Raw genomic sequence first — 14435 nt, forward strand, 5'->3', positions numbered from 1 at the left:
AATGAGTAATTAAGCAGAAGCAGAGCGCTCAGACAACTTCAAGTGAGTGTTGGTGAAATTAAAGATCAGCGCTTGACAAAGCTTCTAATTTAGAAAGAAGAGGTAATTTTTATTACACCTTTTAGTTTTACATGGAGAGGGCTCTTTAGAATGAAACTCTATCTGAGGCTAATCTGGTGTCAGGTATTCCTTAGATTCCTGCCCTCTATCTAGACCGAGGTACTCATTACCACTTTTTACAGATCTGCTGTTGTAACCAGTTCACAGATGGGCCACATCTGTCCCAGTCAGAGGCTTTTGTGTGTGTGCGAGTGTGTGTTTGTCACGCTCCCTGCCCACCCACACCAGCTTTTGTGTGTGGGTGTGAGTCCACTCCTTCCACCTGGTCCTACGGCATCAGGAAAGAGTTGCTTCCTTGGCTGTTCATCTTAGCCCGGCGGATTTCCTGAGGTCTCTGCAGATGCCAGATCTGACTGAGATCACAGGCTCCTTTAAGGACACCCAACAGAAACAAAACTAACTTTAGCGTCAAAGAACACGACTTAAAAACAAAACTTTTAAAAGAACTAAAAGTTTTGTACAAACATATGCAAATTTAATGAATTCCAGTATCAGTGCAGGACTAACAGCCGTTGAGAAAGATTCTCATTGTTTGCAAAAGGTCTGTCTTCTCTCCACATCCACTGGTGGGCTGTGCTCCAGCCCACAAGCAACAGCTTCATTAGCATCTACAAATGACAGCTTTAAAGTGTGCCCAGTCTGCCCTCGGACTACTCCACCCTTTTTAAGATTCAGGTCACACACTGCAGGCCCATCATCTCATCCTGTGCCCCAGTTACTACAGATTGGTAGTAAAAACAACTGACTAGACTATTTTCTCCTGCTTACCTCATGCCAGTGTGGCTTTGTGTTCACCGCTGCCACGTGCAAGGCCAAATTACAGCCTGCAGGCAGATGTGTAGGGGAGGTGCCAAGCACCATTTAAGGTCCAAGGCCTTATCCCAGCCTAACCCCACACACCCAACTCCATGCACTGATCAGGGAGGCCTCTGGGATCTGGGTGCCTCATTCACTGCTCTGTCTGTCTTTGATGTTGACCTTGGTGCTTCATCATCTTTTTAATTTCCACATTTGTGAAGTGGTGCAGCCAGTTGCTGCTGACACTGCTTTTATGATCATTATATTCGCATAATGCTGTAGCCGCAGGGAAATATCATGTCTAATTCTGTCTTGTATTTCTTACTTTTGTATATCCACAGTTAAAATGGGGAAAAAATAGAAATTAGAACTGATACTTTGGTTGAAGTGGGTGGTTAAATTTAACCATGTGTGCTTGTGGGTGTGGCCTGTTGTTTCTGCTGACCTCTGCTCATATTGTGATTAAGGGACAGCTATTCATATTCATATGACCAGTTCCAGTGTGTATGGCAGGAGGGGGGGGGTTCCAGGCAGGGGACCTCCCACTCCCATTTTACGCCCCTAGTCTTCCCTCAGTATGCCCCCCCCCACTCGGCCGTGGGCCTTCTCTGGGGGGCAGCATAATTGTGTGATGGTTTGCTCATTGTCAGGATCAGGTCAGGCAGCAGGAGTGTTTTCACAAAGCCGACATCTGCTGCGCTGTGCTGCCCTTTTCAGCGCTGACGTCATGTCCTGTGGCCAGTCTCATCCATACAAAAGTGGTGGGCTGGTGCACAGGGCGTCTGGGTAGTGATCAGAAATTGTGGGGGTTGGGTGGAGGGGTGAATGCTTTGACAGACAGAAACAGTGATTGAGTGCAGCTGAAGAAACAAACTGTTAATAGTCAAGGTGCCACGTAGAGGTGGTTTGGAGAGAAGAACACTTCCATCACCTACAGCTAGCTCTCATGTTCTGCAGTTGTTGGCATTGTTTAAGAAAGAAGAGGGTGAACATTTTGACTGGTCATTTTTAATTAATATATTTTTTGTGTGACTGCAATATGCATTTGTTTTGTACAATGTTTGTCTTTTTGTTCTGCATTGGTTTTGCTAATTCTTTCCCTTTTCTCTATTAGTGACTATTACTGTTAGTGACGACTGCTGCTACCACTACTGTTGTTTTAGGTGCTTACTCTTATTTATTTAGTTAGCAAACTAACAACTCTAAATGTAAAGGAGTAGCCTTAGTTCTTTAGATGTGCTTATTTATATTTATTTAGACTTCCTTTTTAGATCTTTTTAGACTTTTTACAGTTCGTTAGATATGCTTAGTTCTATTTATAGAGGCTCCTTATTTAAAGTTAAATTGTTATAGTTCTTTTGCTTCGGTTGTATATGTTCGGCGAAGTAAGAATTTCACTGTACATTGTAACTGTGTGGTTCTCTGTGCATATGACAAATAAATTTATTCTATTTATTCTATTATTCTATTCTAGTGCTATCAACTGTCGATCACTGAGGTAGAATGACTGATTGAAATGTCGGTGTTTGCGACAAGGTTCTTAGTTGGATTTCCAGTTCAATTCAGTTCAGTTTAATTTGTTTTAAGGTTTCCTCACAGGGCTTTACAGTTAAATTAAGTCTTTTTTTTTGGAGTTTGCATGTTCTCCCTGTGCTGTGCAGGTTTAGCTAACTATCAAAAACATGTATGCTAGTGTCTGCCTATGCTAATACATAGGCATAGATCTGGAGCTGGACCATGGGCACCTTCAGTGGAATCTCCTTAAGTGTTATAGGATGGATGAAAGTATGTCGAATTTGTCTGTATGAACTTTACTTACCTTACGTTAAAAAGACATTAATAAATAATTAACAAAAATATAGTGTAGAAAATGGCAGTCAATGGCACGCTCATCGCGAAAATAAACAAAAAACCTTTTTTGACTTACAGTGACAAGAGTCCAGAGTCTTCTACATCGTTACTTTGGCCACTTTTTTGTACTTTTAATTATGTAGCACCTATTAGAATAGAATAGAATAGATTTTATTAGCCATTTGCACAGATACATCGCAGTATAGGTACATTGGAATTCTTGTGCATTTCTCTGAGTCACGGAGTTAGAAAAAGACCTGAATAAAAACAGAAACAAAACATGAACACAGCTAAAACATATAAAAACAGTTATTGCACAAACAAACACAAATACACATTTGTAAAATAGAGTACTGATCGGGAAAAAAAAATCATAATTATAATATTAACCTCCTGAGACCCAGGAAATGTCAGCAAAGTACAAGCTTTTTTGTTTTTTATTAAATAAGTGCCTATATTGGAAACATCATGATGCAACAGTTTTGTCAGATGCAGTTTTTAAATTTTTTATGGAATGTCCTTTGTGGTGGACAGTTTTCTTTTCTTTTTCTTTTGTATAAAGTTGTGAAACTCATAGCTGGGTCTGAGGAGGATAAAAAAAAATAATAATAATAATAACAGTAATAATAATAGTACTGAAAGTTAAAAACCAGTTATTGCACACTTGAATTAAAAGTTTTGGGAGGTAGAGCAGGTTATTGCACATTCAGGGTCTTGATACTGTTTCATCTTCAATAAATATCTGCCACTGCTGTTGGTGAAAGTACATCTTACACACTGATACAGATATATCGGTGCGGTTTACAGCAGTGGAGGGCCCAGGCTGGGGGCTAACGGGGGGTGGTGGCGGTGGTGGTTGGGGGCAGCAGTAGCGCTACAAGGGCTCCGGTCCAGAGCCACGTTTGATGGTGCAGAACCCTAAACGCCATTATCCAGCGTGAGCTTTAACTTTGTACTGCGGCCTGGAATGCATTCATCTGGCCGTCCATCTCCTGGCCCGGCTCTGTCATGGATTCTTACTCGCGATCGGCTGCTTTTCAAATTGGAGGTCAGCTTTAGTTCAATGCGATTATACTCCTGGACACACCGACTCCAACAGTACCATTTTTATCTGTATTCCAAATCAAGCATCCAACATTTTTAGACGTAAATTTGTTGTAGAACAGTAGATAATGAAGTTCGGAGACTTTACATTACCAACATTATGAACCACTTGTAAACGTTTTGTATGTGGAGTGAAACTTTGGAACTCTCTGGATATCCAACACAAGTGATGCCAAAATATCCACCGATATAAACTGTTCTATGAACAGACGGTCTGGTCCCAGTACAAAGACAGAGGGTCCGAACACTGATGTTACGTTCATATTCTGTCTCGTCTGATTTCGTTTGTTCCTGTTTTCTGTGTGTTTGTTGATTGTTGTGTTTTGTTTGATTGCTGCTGTTTTTTACTTTCTCTTATTGTTTACTTTATTATGTATATCATTCAAGGATTTATGTATGTGTGTATGTACTTATTTATTTATTTATTTATTTTTCTGGTATGCCAATATGGGTATGTATCAGGGCCAGATTAACACTTCATTGTACCCTGGGCAACAATATTCAAGGGCCCCATCATCACCACCCCAGGATGTCCCTCTCCTTTTTTAATTTTCATTTGGCGTTCCCACTTAGCTGCTTCTCCATGTTTGCAATGTTTTGATTCGCGTATGTCGCGTAGTTCTTGACGTCTCACATCCCGCTCAGTGCACGCACGTTGATTTGCTTCACCGCTGATTCGCTTTTTGGACTGACCAATGAGGAGAGGGTCTCAGCTCACGGTCACAGACAGCAGGAGCAGGGTTTCTGTGCAGTGCAATGGCTCCGGGCAGCGGACAGTTTCATTTATAAGCAAAAGATAACCAGATATTTTCGTTATGCCCGAGCTACCCAGGGCCCTTCAGAGGTCGCGGGCCCCTGGGCAATTGCCCAGTTGCCCATATGGTTAATCCGGGCTCGGTATGTATGTATGTGTATGTGAGGATGATAAGTGAGGTTCATTACTTACAGAAGATCTAAGGCAGGGCTCTCAAACTCATTTTCTTTCAGGTTCCACATTCAGCCCGATTTGATCTCCAGTGGGCCGAACCAGTAAAATAATAACAGAATAAGCTATAAATAATGACAACTACAAATGTTTGTCTTTTCTTTAGTATAAAACAAGCAAAATTGCATGGAACTGTTTACTATCCTTTCACAAAAAATGTGAATAAACTGAACAAATATGAAAAACATGAAATAAGTGAAATTGTACCAATAATCTGCCTGTAATTAAATATTTTATGTATTTGTTGATGGTAAATGATACATTGAGGCCAAATATTGTTAAAATTGTACTTATTTTTCTTAAGAAACTTTGTCTTGTTGCATATTTGAAATAAACTAAACCAAAAAAAAAAAAAAAAAGAAAAGAAAGTCATTTACAGAGTGACTCAATAGATGTAGTCTGAACATTTCTTGTAGGCATGACAGTGAACTCCATGTTGGCCTTGGTTTGTAGACTCTGTCTTTACCCTTGTGAATAACTTCAACAGTGGTGCCATGTGGAAACCATGTCAGACATTCCTTCCCACACTCAAGTCGAGTGCATTTGAATACTTGATTAATAATAACACTCGCCGACCTGAAAGATGTGGAGTGCACCCTTCACCCGAGGCAAGGAATAAGACCAAATAAGACACCGGGGAGTGACTATTTTGATGCATTCTTTCAAAATTGCCCGAAGCTATATTTACCCTGTTCTTAAGGTGGAACATGAGACTTAAAGGTGGTGATTCTAGCGCAGTGTTTTAACAGTCTGAGGGGGATTAAGGCAGAAAAGTCATTTTAAATGTGTCATCGGGGGGAAAAAGCTATTAGTTTTTGCCTTATGACACTATTACCAGATGTGGCTGTGGAAAAAAAAGAAAATCTGACAAACGAATGCCAACGCTGGAGCATGTTTCCTTCAGAACTGTACACGACTGTTTGCCTGCCAAATGGAAGCCGTTTAAAGCAGGGGTCTCAAACATGTGGCCCGGGGGCCAAATGCGTCCCCCAAAGGTTCCAATCCGGCCCCTGGGACGAATTTACAACGTGTAAAAATTCTACAGTCAAGGCTGTGGAACTAATTCTACTTAAGGTTCCACATACACACCCATATGATCTGCAGCAGGGCTCTCAAACTCATTTTCTTTCAGTGGCCACGTTCAGCCCAATTTGATCTCCAGAGGGCCAGACCATAATAACAAGTTCATATTTTTCAGTACAAAAAACCCCCATTAAATTATGAAAATTTTTACATTTTACAAGCTATCCAAAACAAAAAAGATGTGAATAATCTAAAAAAAAAACCCAAAACAAAACAGAAATTTCTGAAGAAAAATAAGCACAATTTTATCAATATTATGCCTTAACTTATGATTTATACATGTATTTTATTGTATTGTATTTATTTATTTAGCACAATAAAAACAGTGCAGGGAGGGAACGAAGCCCAAAGGGCTTGTACAGAGTTCTGCTCCCATCATCTACCATAAATAAAAAATAGAATGTACAAACATAAGAAAACAATAATTAAACAACAAATAACAATAGAGAGAACACTGACAAAGTCAGGATAGGAGATGTTTTTTTCAGTGAGTTTTTGAAAGATGTAAATGACAATATAGACTTTAGAGACATGTCTAGATTGTTCCACAATTTAGGACTTCTAAATAAAATATTAAATTGATGACCAGATGTTCGACAGAAGGGTAAATGAAGATTGTCGCTATGTCTAGTTGAGTATAAATGTAAATCGGTTGAAAAACTAAAAAAATTATGAAAAGTGTCCGGAAGATCTTGCTTATTATTGATAAACTTGTGCACAAATAAACATGAGTGATAAACACTGAGTTCATGAACAAGTAGTATTGAATATTTCCTAAAAATTGTGTGTATTACAGATCAGATCTACAAAGGCACAAAACAGGCAGAATATTGTTAAAATTGCACTTATTTTTCTTTAGATATTTCAGATTTTTCATATTTGTTCCGGTTATTGATATTTTATGGTTAAAGAATATCAGAATTTAATGTTCTTTGCAATTAATCAAAGAGAAAAAAATGGTGTTGCCATTATTTATAGGAATAATGTCATATATTTTTTTTCACATTAGAGAAGAAGAGAGTAATTATTTCTAGGTTATTATGCTCTTATTTTCGAGTTTGATGCCCTTGACTGTTAATATCTTCAGGGTAATTTTTGCGCTTTGCAAATTCATCCTGCAGGCCGGATTGAAAGTTTTGGCGGAGTGGTTTTGGCTCCCGGGCCGTGTGTTTGACACCTGTGATCTCCAGTAAAATAATAACAGCAGAATGACCCACAACAAATAATGACTCCATATTTTCTTCTCGGTTTGATGTTGAAAAAAATTATTTTACATTATGTTCGTAAATGATGACAACTTCAAATGTTTGTCTTTGTTTTAGTGCAAAAAACCCCCATTAAATTATGAAAATATTTGCATTTACAAAGTATCCTGTAACAATAAAATGTGAATAACCCGAACAAATATGAACAACCTGAAATGTCTAAAGAAAATTCAGCACAATTTGAACTCTTTTCTGCCTCTTCCTCAGTGTTTAGCGTCTTTGTAGATCTGATCCAGAATGCACATGTAGAAATGAGAAGTTAAGGCTGAAAATTGTTAAAACTGCACTGATTTGTCTTAAGAAATTTAATTTTTTTCAGGTTATTCACATCTTTTTGTTTGGATAGTTTATAAAAGTAAGTATTTTCATAATTTAATGGGTTTTTTTGCACTAAAACCACAACAAACATTTGGAGTTGTCATTATTTACAGGTTATCATGTTATTATTTTACTGGTCCGGCCCACTGCAGATCAAGTCGGGTTGAATGTGGAACCTGAAAGAAAATGACTTTGAGAGCCCTGAGCTAAAGTAAAATAATAGCAAAAAACTACAAAAAATAATGGCTCCATATTTTCCCCTCGATTTGATGTGGAAAAAAAACCCAAAACATTATGTCTATAAATAATGACAACTTCAAATTTTTCTTCATTTTAGTGCAAAAAATAACATTAAATTATGAAAATATTTACATTTACAAACTATCCTGTAACAAGAAAATGTGAATAACCTGAACAAATATGAACAACCTGAAATGTCTAAAGAAAATTAGGCACAATTTGAACTATTTTCTGCCTGTTCGTCAGTGTTTAGTGTCTTTGTAGATCTGATCCATAATGCACATGCATAAGTGATAAGTTGAGGCAGAATATTGTTAAAATTGCACTTATTGTTCTTAAGAAATTTGAGTTTTTTCAGGTTATTCACATCTTTTTTGTTTGGATAGTTTATAAAAGTATTTTCATAATTTAATGTTTTTTTGTTTTGCTCTAAAACCACAACAAACATTTGAAGTTGTCATTATTTATAGGTTATTCTGTTATTATTTCACTGGTCCGGCCCACTGCAGATCAAATCAGGCTGAATGTGGAACCTGAAAGAAAATGAGTTTAAGAGCCCTGCTTTAAAGCTTTCACTGCCACTTCACTTCTTTTGTGTCGCTCTTTGTCGGCGTATCACATTGAAATTGTCCACGCCCTGCTGTGAAATCATCATAAAGGACTGTCTGCAAAAAAAAAGAAAGAGAACAAATAATATATTGTTTTGGAATGCAGTGGGGCGAAATGACAATAATCAGTCCTACTTTCCCATTGTATCACTCTCCTGGAATGCATAACAATAGGCTTCATTTTATAATGGGCACGCACTTCCCGTTTATCACCCACTAATCCACTTTGGGTTATTTTACACTGCCATTTACTAATTGATTTTTTTTTTTTTTTCTCTAAACACCTGCCAGTTGTTCAAGCCAAGCAAATTCAACTGTAATTAGTTGGAATATGCTTTTTTTTTCTTTTTTTTTTTTTACAGTCCTTCAGCTCTCTTTACAATGAGCTGAAGGACTGTAAAAACATATTCCAACTGAAAAAAGTGTATAAAGACAGAACGATAAGATTATATGCACAGTTATAAGTTTTTACGTTTTGCTTCGTATTTGTTTTGCGTCTTGTGTAGGGATGGAACGATATGAAAATTTCATATCACAGTTATCATTATTATCATGGTATTGTTGAAATTGCGCTCAAAATGTTCAAAAAGTAATAATACATACTGAAATAATTTAACCAAGTTGTATTTTGAAAAACAAAACAACAAAAAAACAAATAAAATAACTGGCACAATGTACTTTCTCTTTGCAGAAACATTCAAATATTAACCCTTTGTGGTCTGAGCCTATTTTGGCCGTTTTTCAGTATTTTTGATTTTGCCTTTATATACTATATCAACAAATGTTTACTATACCCATACTTGGGATCTTTTTTTCAGCACAACTTCATTTATATCAACTGCCTATTATTTTTTCACTTTAACCTACTATCAACATAAAAGGCCAGAAAACACACAAAAATATATAAAATCCGATTTGAAAAATGTATATAATTTATTACATAAATAACACTAAGATGCTTAACAGTAATTTTATTTATTCTTCTGTATAGCACTTTTTTTTGTACAGTTTCTATGTCTTTAAATCTATTCTGTATTTTATTCTTCTATTTTGGTTTTAATTCTTCTTGTGTACAGCACTTTGGTCCACTGCAGTTGTTTTAAAGTGCTTTACAAATACAGTTGGATTGGATCAGAACAAAGCTTTTCAAAGACTTTAAAAGTGAATATTGGTTCCAAATATTAGGTATATACAATTAAAATTGTAATAAATTAAAACTATACTCAAATATTTGACATAAAAGCACATCTTTACATTGTTTTTTTTCCTCTAAAAGTGTGGTGATCAAATACGGTTATCATGATAATTAGAATTTAAATGGTAATATATTACTAACCGTCTGCAATTTCACCGCAGTTTATCGTTATACCGGTAATCGTTACATCCCTAAGTTGAATATGTTTTTACAGTCCTTCAGCTCTCTTTATAATGAGCTGAAGGACTGTAAAAAAAAAACATATTCCAACTGAAAAAAGTGTATAAAGACAGAACGATGAGATTGTACGAACAGTTATAAGTTTTTACATTTTGCTTTGTATTAGTTTCGCATCTTTTGACAAATTTATTTACTTATTTTGGTCTGTTATCGTAATAGTTTCGCATCATTTTGTCAGGTATATATATTTACGTATGTTTTGTTTGTTTTGTACTTCCTGGACGTGTAGTTTTGCACTTGGTTTTGTATTCATTTTCTATTATCTTTGGATGTATTTAGTTTGGTTTGTCTGTCTTTATACAGTTTGATTTTATAGCTAGTTGTGTATGGCTAACCATTAAGGCTATTATTATTTAAAAGGGGGCAGGAAATGGATACAAAGATGCTTAACGAACCTTTTCAAAGACTTTAAAAGTGAATATTGGTTCCAAATATTAGGTATAAGCAATTAAAATTGTAATAAATTAAAACTATACTCAAATATTTGACATAAAAGCAGATCTTTACATTGTTTTTTTTTTCCTCTAAAAGTGCGGTGATCAAACACGGTTATCATGATAATTAGAAGTTAAATGGTAATACTAACTGTCTGCAATTTTACCGCAGTTTATCGTTATACCGGTAATCGTTACATCCCTAAGTTGGAATATGTTTTACAGTCCTTCAGCTCTCTTTATAATGAGCTGAAGGACTGTAAAAAAAAAAACATATTCCAACTGAAAAAAGTGTATAAAGACAGAACGATGAGATTATACGAACAGTTATAAGTTTTTACATTTTGCTTCGTATTAGTTTCGCATCTTGTGACATATTTATGTACTTATTTTGGTCTGTTATCGTAATAGTTTCGCATCATTTCGTCAGGTATATATATTTACATATGTTTTGTTTGTTTTGTACTTCTTGGACGTGTAGTTTTACACATGGTTTTGTATTCATTTTCTATTATCTTTGGATGTATTTTAGAGCTGCAACAGATGAATCGATTAGGTGCTTGAAGCGAATGCAAAAATTCACGATTCAATTAATCGACTCGAATCGATTGAAGGGAAATATTCTATTGCAGTTTACCTGAATTGAAGCTTCTTTGTGCGTCACAATAAGCGTCCGTGTGAAACACAACAGTGGAACCAATGTTTAACAGCAGAGAAATGAAGGAAACAAAGCTTTGATTCAGGAGAATTGTGGTTGAATTATTTTTTTTTGGATCACTTTGAGTCGATTAATCGTTTCAGCTCTAATGTATTTAGTTTGGTTTGTCTGACTTTATACAGTATGATTTTATAGCTAGTTGTTTATGGCCAAGCATTAAGGCTATTATTATTTAGAAGGGGGCAGGAAATATAACATTTTTTGGGTGTGTATATGTTTGTTCACTTGATGATTACACTGGTCAACAACAAATGTATTGTTTCAGTTTTTTGAGCTGATTTAGGATAATTTTGGTGCTGAATCCAAAAATCACATTAATTTTGCTCAATCAGGTCAACTTTCTGAACTATGCTACATATTGGCTTTTTAACATTTTTGCTTACATTTATGGGCGTTTTCACATCATATGATACAAAATTCTTTCATATTTCTTGCAATAAACAAGTTCTGAAGATTTTACTTTTGCCAATTTATGATTGTTTTTTTTAATATTACAGGTGAATGAAATGGCTTCGACTAGAAGATCTTGCAAAAATAAGCCTGACGTATTCTGCTCCATCTGCGGTGAATACACCATTGTACCTAACAGGAATCAAGTCACAAGTTTCATAAAGTGTGCTTACCAATCTGATTTTGGTATTAATTATTATATTTTGTGAGAAGATCAAATTTTTCAAAATCAAATTAGCAAAAAAACCTGACCTGATTGAGAAAAACAGATGTCATTTTGGGATTTAGCAGTGCAAAATGGTCTTAATTCAGTTGAAAAAACCTAGACAACTTGCAAAAAACATTTTTTTTTTTGTAACCCAGTGTTATCGAATGTCCGCTGATGAAATGCACAACCATGAACGAAATAAATGGAAATGAAAATGAAAAAAAATCAGCTCTTAACAAATAAAAGAAACTCAACAGGTTATATATGTGAAAGGTACAGCAGTAATTGATTGTATTAGTTGAAGAATTTGGTTGGAAATGGTTCATCTCTTGCAGCCTACGTCAGCCAGTGGAGCAAAACTCAAACTACGAGTCACTCCAGTCCTGCTCTGGCCTACACATGCAGCCTAATTTCCAATAAAGCCACATGCTATTGATTAGCGTCGACGCCATGTGGCCTGACACAGCGGCGTGCCACTGCTCTGAACTTCTTTTACCCCATCGCCCCGAAAATATCCTGGAAAGAACTTGAAAATAAGTGTGTTATGTAATCTGATGGGCATGTACAGTAATTGTAATGTACACGGTTCTGATTTGTGCTGTTTTTGTTTTGGTTTTTTTTGTCTTGCAGCTACGCTTTGGCAGACGAGGCCTACCGCTCACTAAGAGACCAGGACAAGGACCAATGCATCCTCATCACAGGAGAGAGCGGGGCTGGGAAAACGGGTAAATGCCAAAAAAAACCAAATGTCTCTTTTATTTAAAGGGGTCGTATTTAGCTAAACCCACTTTTCTTAGTCTGTGGTTCATTTGTTTGTGTATTTGGACCCTAATAGTTCATACAGTTTGAATTTGAACCCTCCAGCTGCTGCAAAAATATCTTCATATTCATTCCGGCAAAAATCCAGTGGATTTCTACAACCTGTTTCAATTCCTGCTTAATTTGTTACGTCTATAACTAGTTACGACATGTGCACATATGAGGTCCAGACTTCAGACCAACATTTCTCCGAGTACGACATAAATGTTTGTCAGCAGCAGCGGTTGTAGTCCAGACTGAAAATATGTCCGAACTTGGAGCCCATTACCTAAATGTTCAGTTGTTGGTTGAACGGGGCAGAGCAGCACAGCCAACAACCTGGAGGGGGCGGGGCCTGAAGTGGCTCATGTGCATTTAAAGGGCCAGCGCTCCAAACCACCTTTCTGGTGTCATTACCGTATTTTCCAGACTATAGAACGCACCTGAATATAAGCCGCACCCACCAAATTTTACAAGAAAAAAATATTTGTACATATATAAGCTGCACCTGAATATAAGCCACACCCACCAAATTTTACAAGAAAAAAATATTTGTACATATTTAAGCTGCACCTGAATATAAGCCGTACCCACCAAATTTTACAAGAAAAAAAACATTTGTACATATTTAAGCCGCACCTAAATATAAGCCGCACCCACCAAATTTTACAAGAAAAAAATATTTGTACATATTTAAGCCGCACCCACCAAATTTTACAAGAAAAAAATATTTGTACGTATTTAAGCTGCACCTGAATATAAGCCACACCCACCAAATTTTACAAGAAAAAAATATTTGTACATATTTAAGCTGCACCTGAATATAAGCCGTACCCACCAAATTTTACAAGAAAAAAACATTTGTACATATTTAAGCCGCACCTAAATATAAGCCACACCCACCAAATTTTACAAGAAAAAAATATTTGTACATATATAAGCTGCACCTGAATATAAGCCACACCCACCAAATTTTACAAGAAAAAAATATTTGTACATATTTAAGCTGCACCTGAATATAAGCCGTACCCACCAAATTTTACAAGAAAAAAAACATTTGTACATATTTAAGCCGCACCTAATTATAAGCTGCACCCACCAAATTTTACAAGAAAAAAATATTTGTACATATTTAAGCCGCACCTAAATATAAGCCGCACCCACCAAATTTTACAAGAAAAAAATATTTGTACATATTTAAGCCGCACCTAAATATAAGCCGCACCCACCAAATTTTACAAGAAAAAAATATTTGTACATATATAAGCTGCGCCTGGATATAAGCCACACCCACCAAATTTTACAAGAAAAAAATATTTGTACATATTTAAGCTGCACCTGAATATAAGCCGTACCCACCAAATTTTACAAGAAAAAAAATATTTGTACATATTTAAGCCGCACCTAAATATAAGCTGCACCCACCAAATTTTACAAGAAAAAAGTATTTGTACATATTTAAGCCACACCTAAACATAAGCCGCACCCACCAAATTTTACAAGAAAAAAATATTGGTACATATTTAAGCCGCACCCACCAAATTTTACAAGAAAAAAATATTGGTACATATTTAAGCCACACCTAAATATAAGCCGCACCCACCAAATTTTACAAGAAAAAAATATTTGTACATATTTAAGCCGCACCCACCAAATTTTACAAGAAAAAAATATTTGTGCATATATAAGCTGCACCGGAATATAAACCTCGCCCACCAAATTTTACAAGAAAAAAATATTTGTGCATATATAAGATGCACTGGAATATAAGCCTCGCCCACCAAATTTTACATAAAAAAAATATTTGTACATATATAAGCCGTACCTGAATATAAGCCGCACCCACCAAATTTTAAAAGAAAAAAATATTTGTACATATATAAGCCACACTGGAATATAAACCTCGCCCACCAAATTTTACAAGAAAAAAATATTTGTGCATATATAAGCTGCACCGGAATATAAGCCGCACCCACCAAATTTTACAAGAAAAAATATTTGTACAAATATAAGCCGCATC

At 36.0% G+C, this 14435-nt stretch overlaps 1 protein-coding gene across 10 annotated transcripts in view; it reads left to right on the plus strand.

The window, feature by feature from the left end:
* myo1b (myosin IB) overlaps positions 1 to 14435 on the plus strand; it is a 194257-nt gene that overhangs the window by 61680 nt on the left and 118142 nt on the right. For all 10 annotated transcript variants that reach the window (XM_030125371.1, XM_030125372.1, XM_030125374.1 and 7 more), the window contains exon 4: positions 12248 to 12342. In XM_030125371.1, the coding sequence (XP_029981231.1) occupies positions 12248 to 12342 (95 nt within the window). The remainder of the gene's footprint in view (positions 1 to 12247; positions 12343 to 14435) is intronic.

The sequence above is a fragment of the Sphaeramia orbicularis genome, chromosome 21, assembly GCF_902148855.1.
Source record: "Sphaeramia orbicularis chromosome 21, fSphaOr1.1, whole genome shotgun sequence".
NCBI lineage: Eukaryota > Metazoa > Chordata > Actinopteri > Kurtiformes > Apogonidae > Sphaeramia > Sphaeramia orbicularis.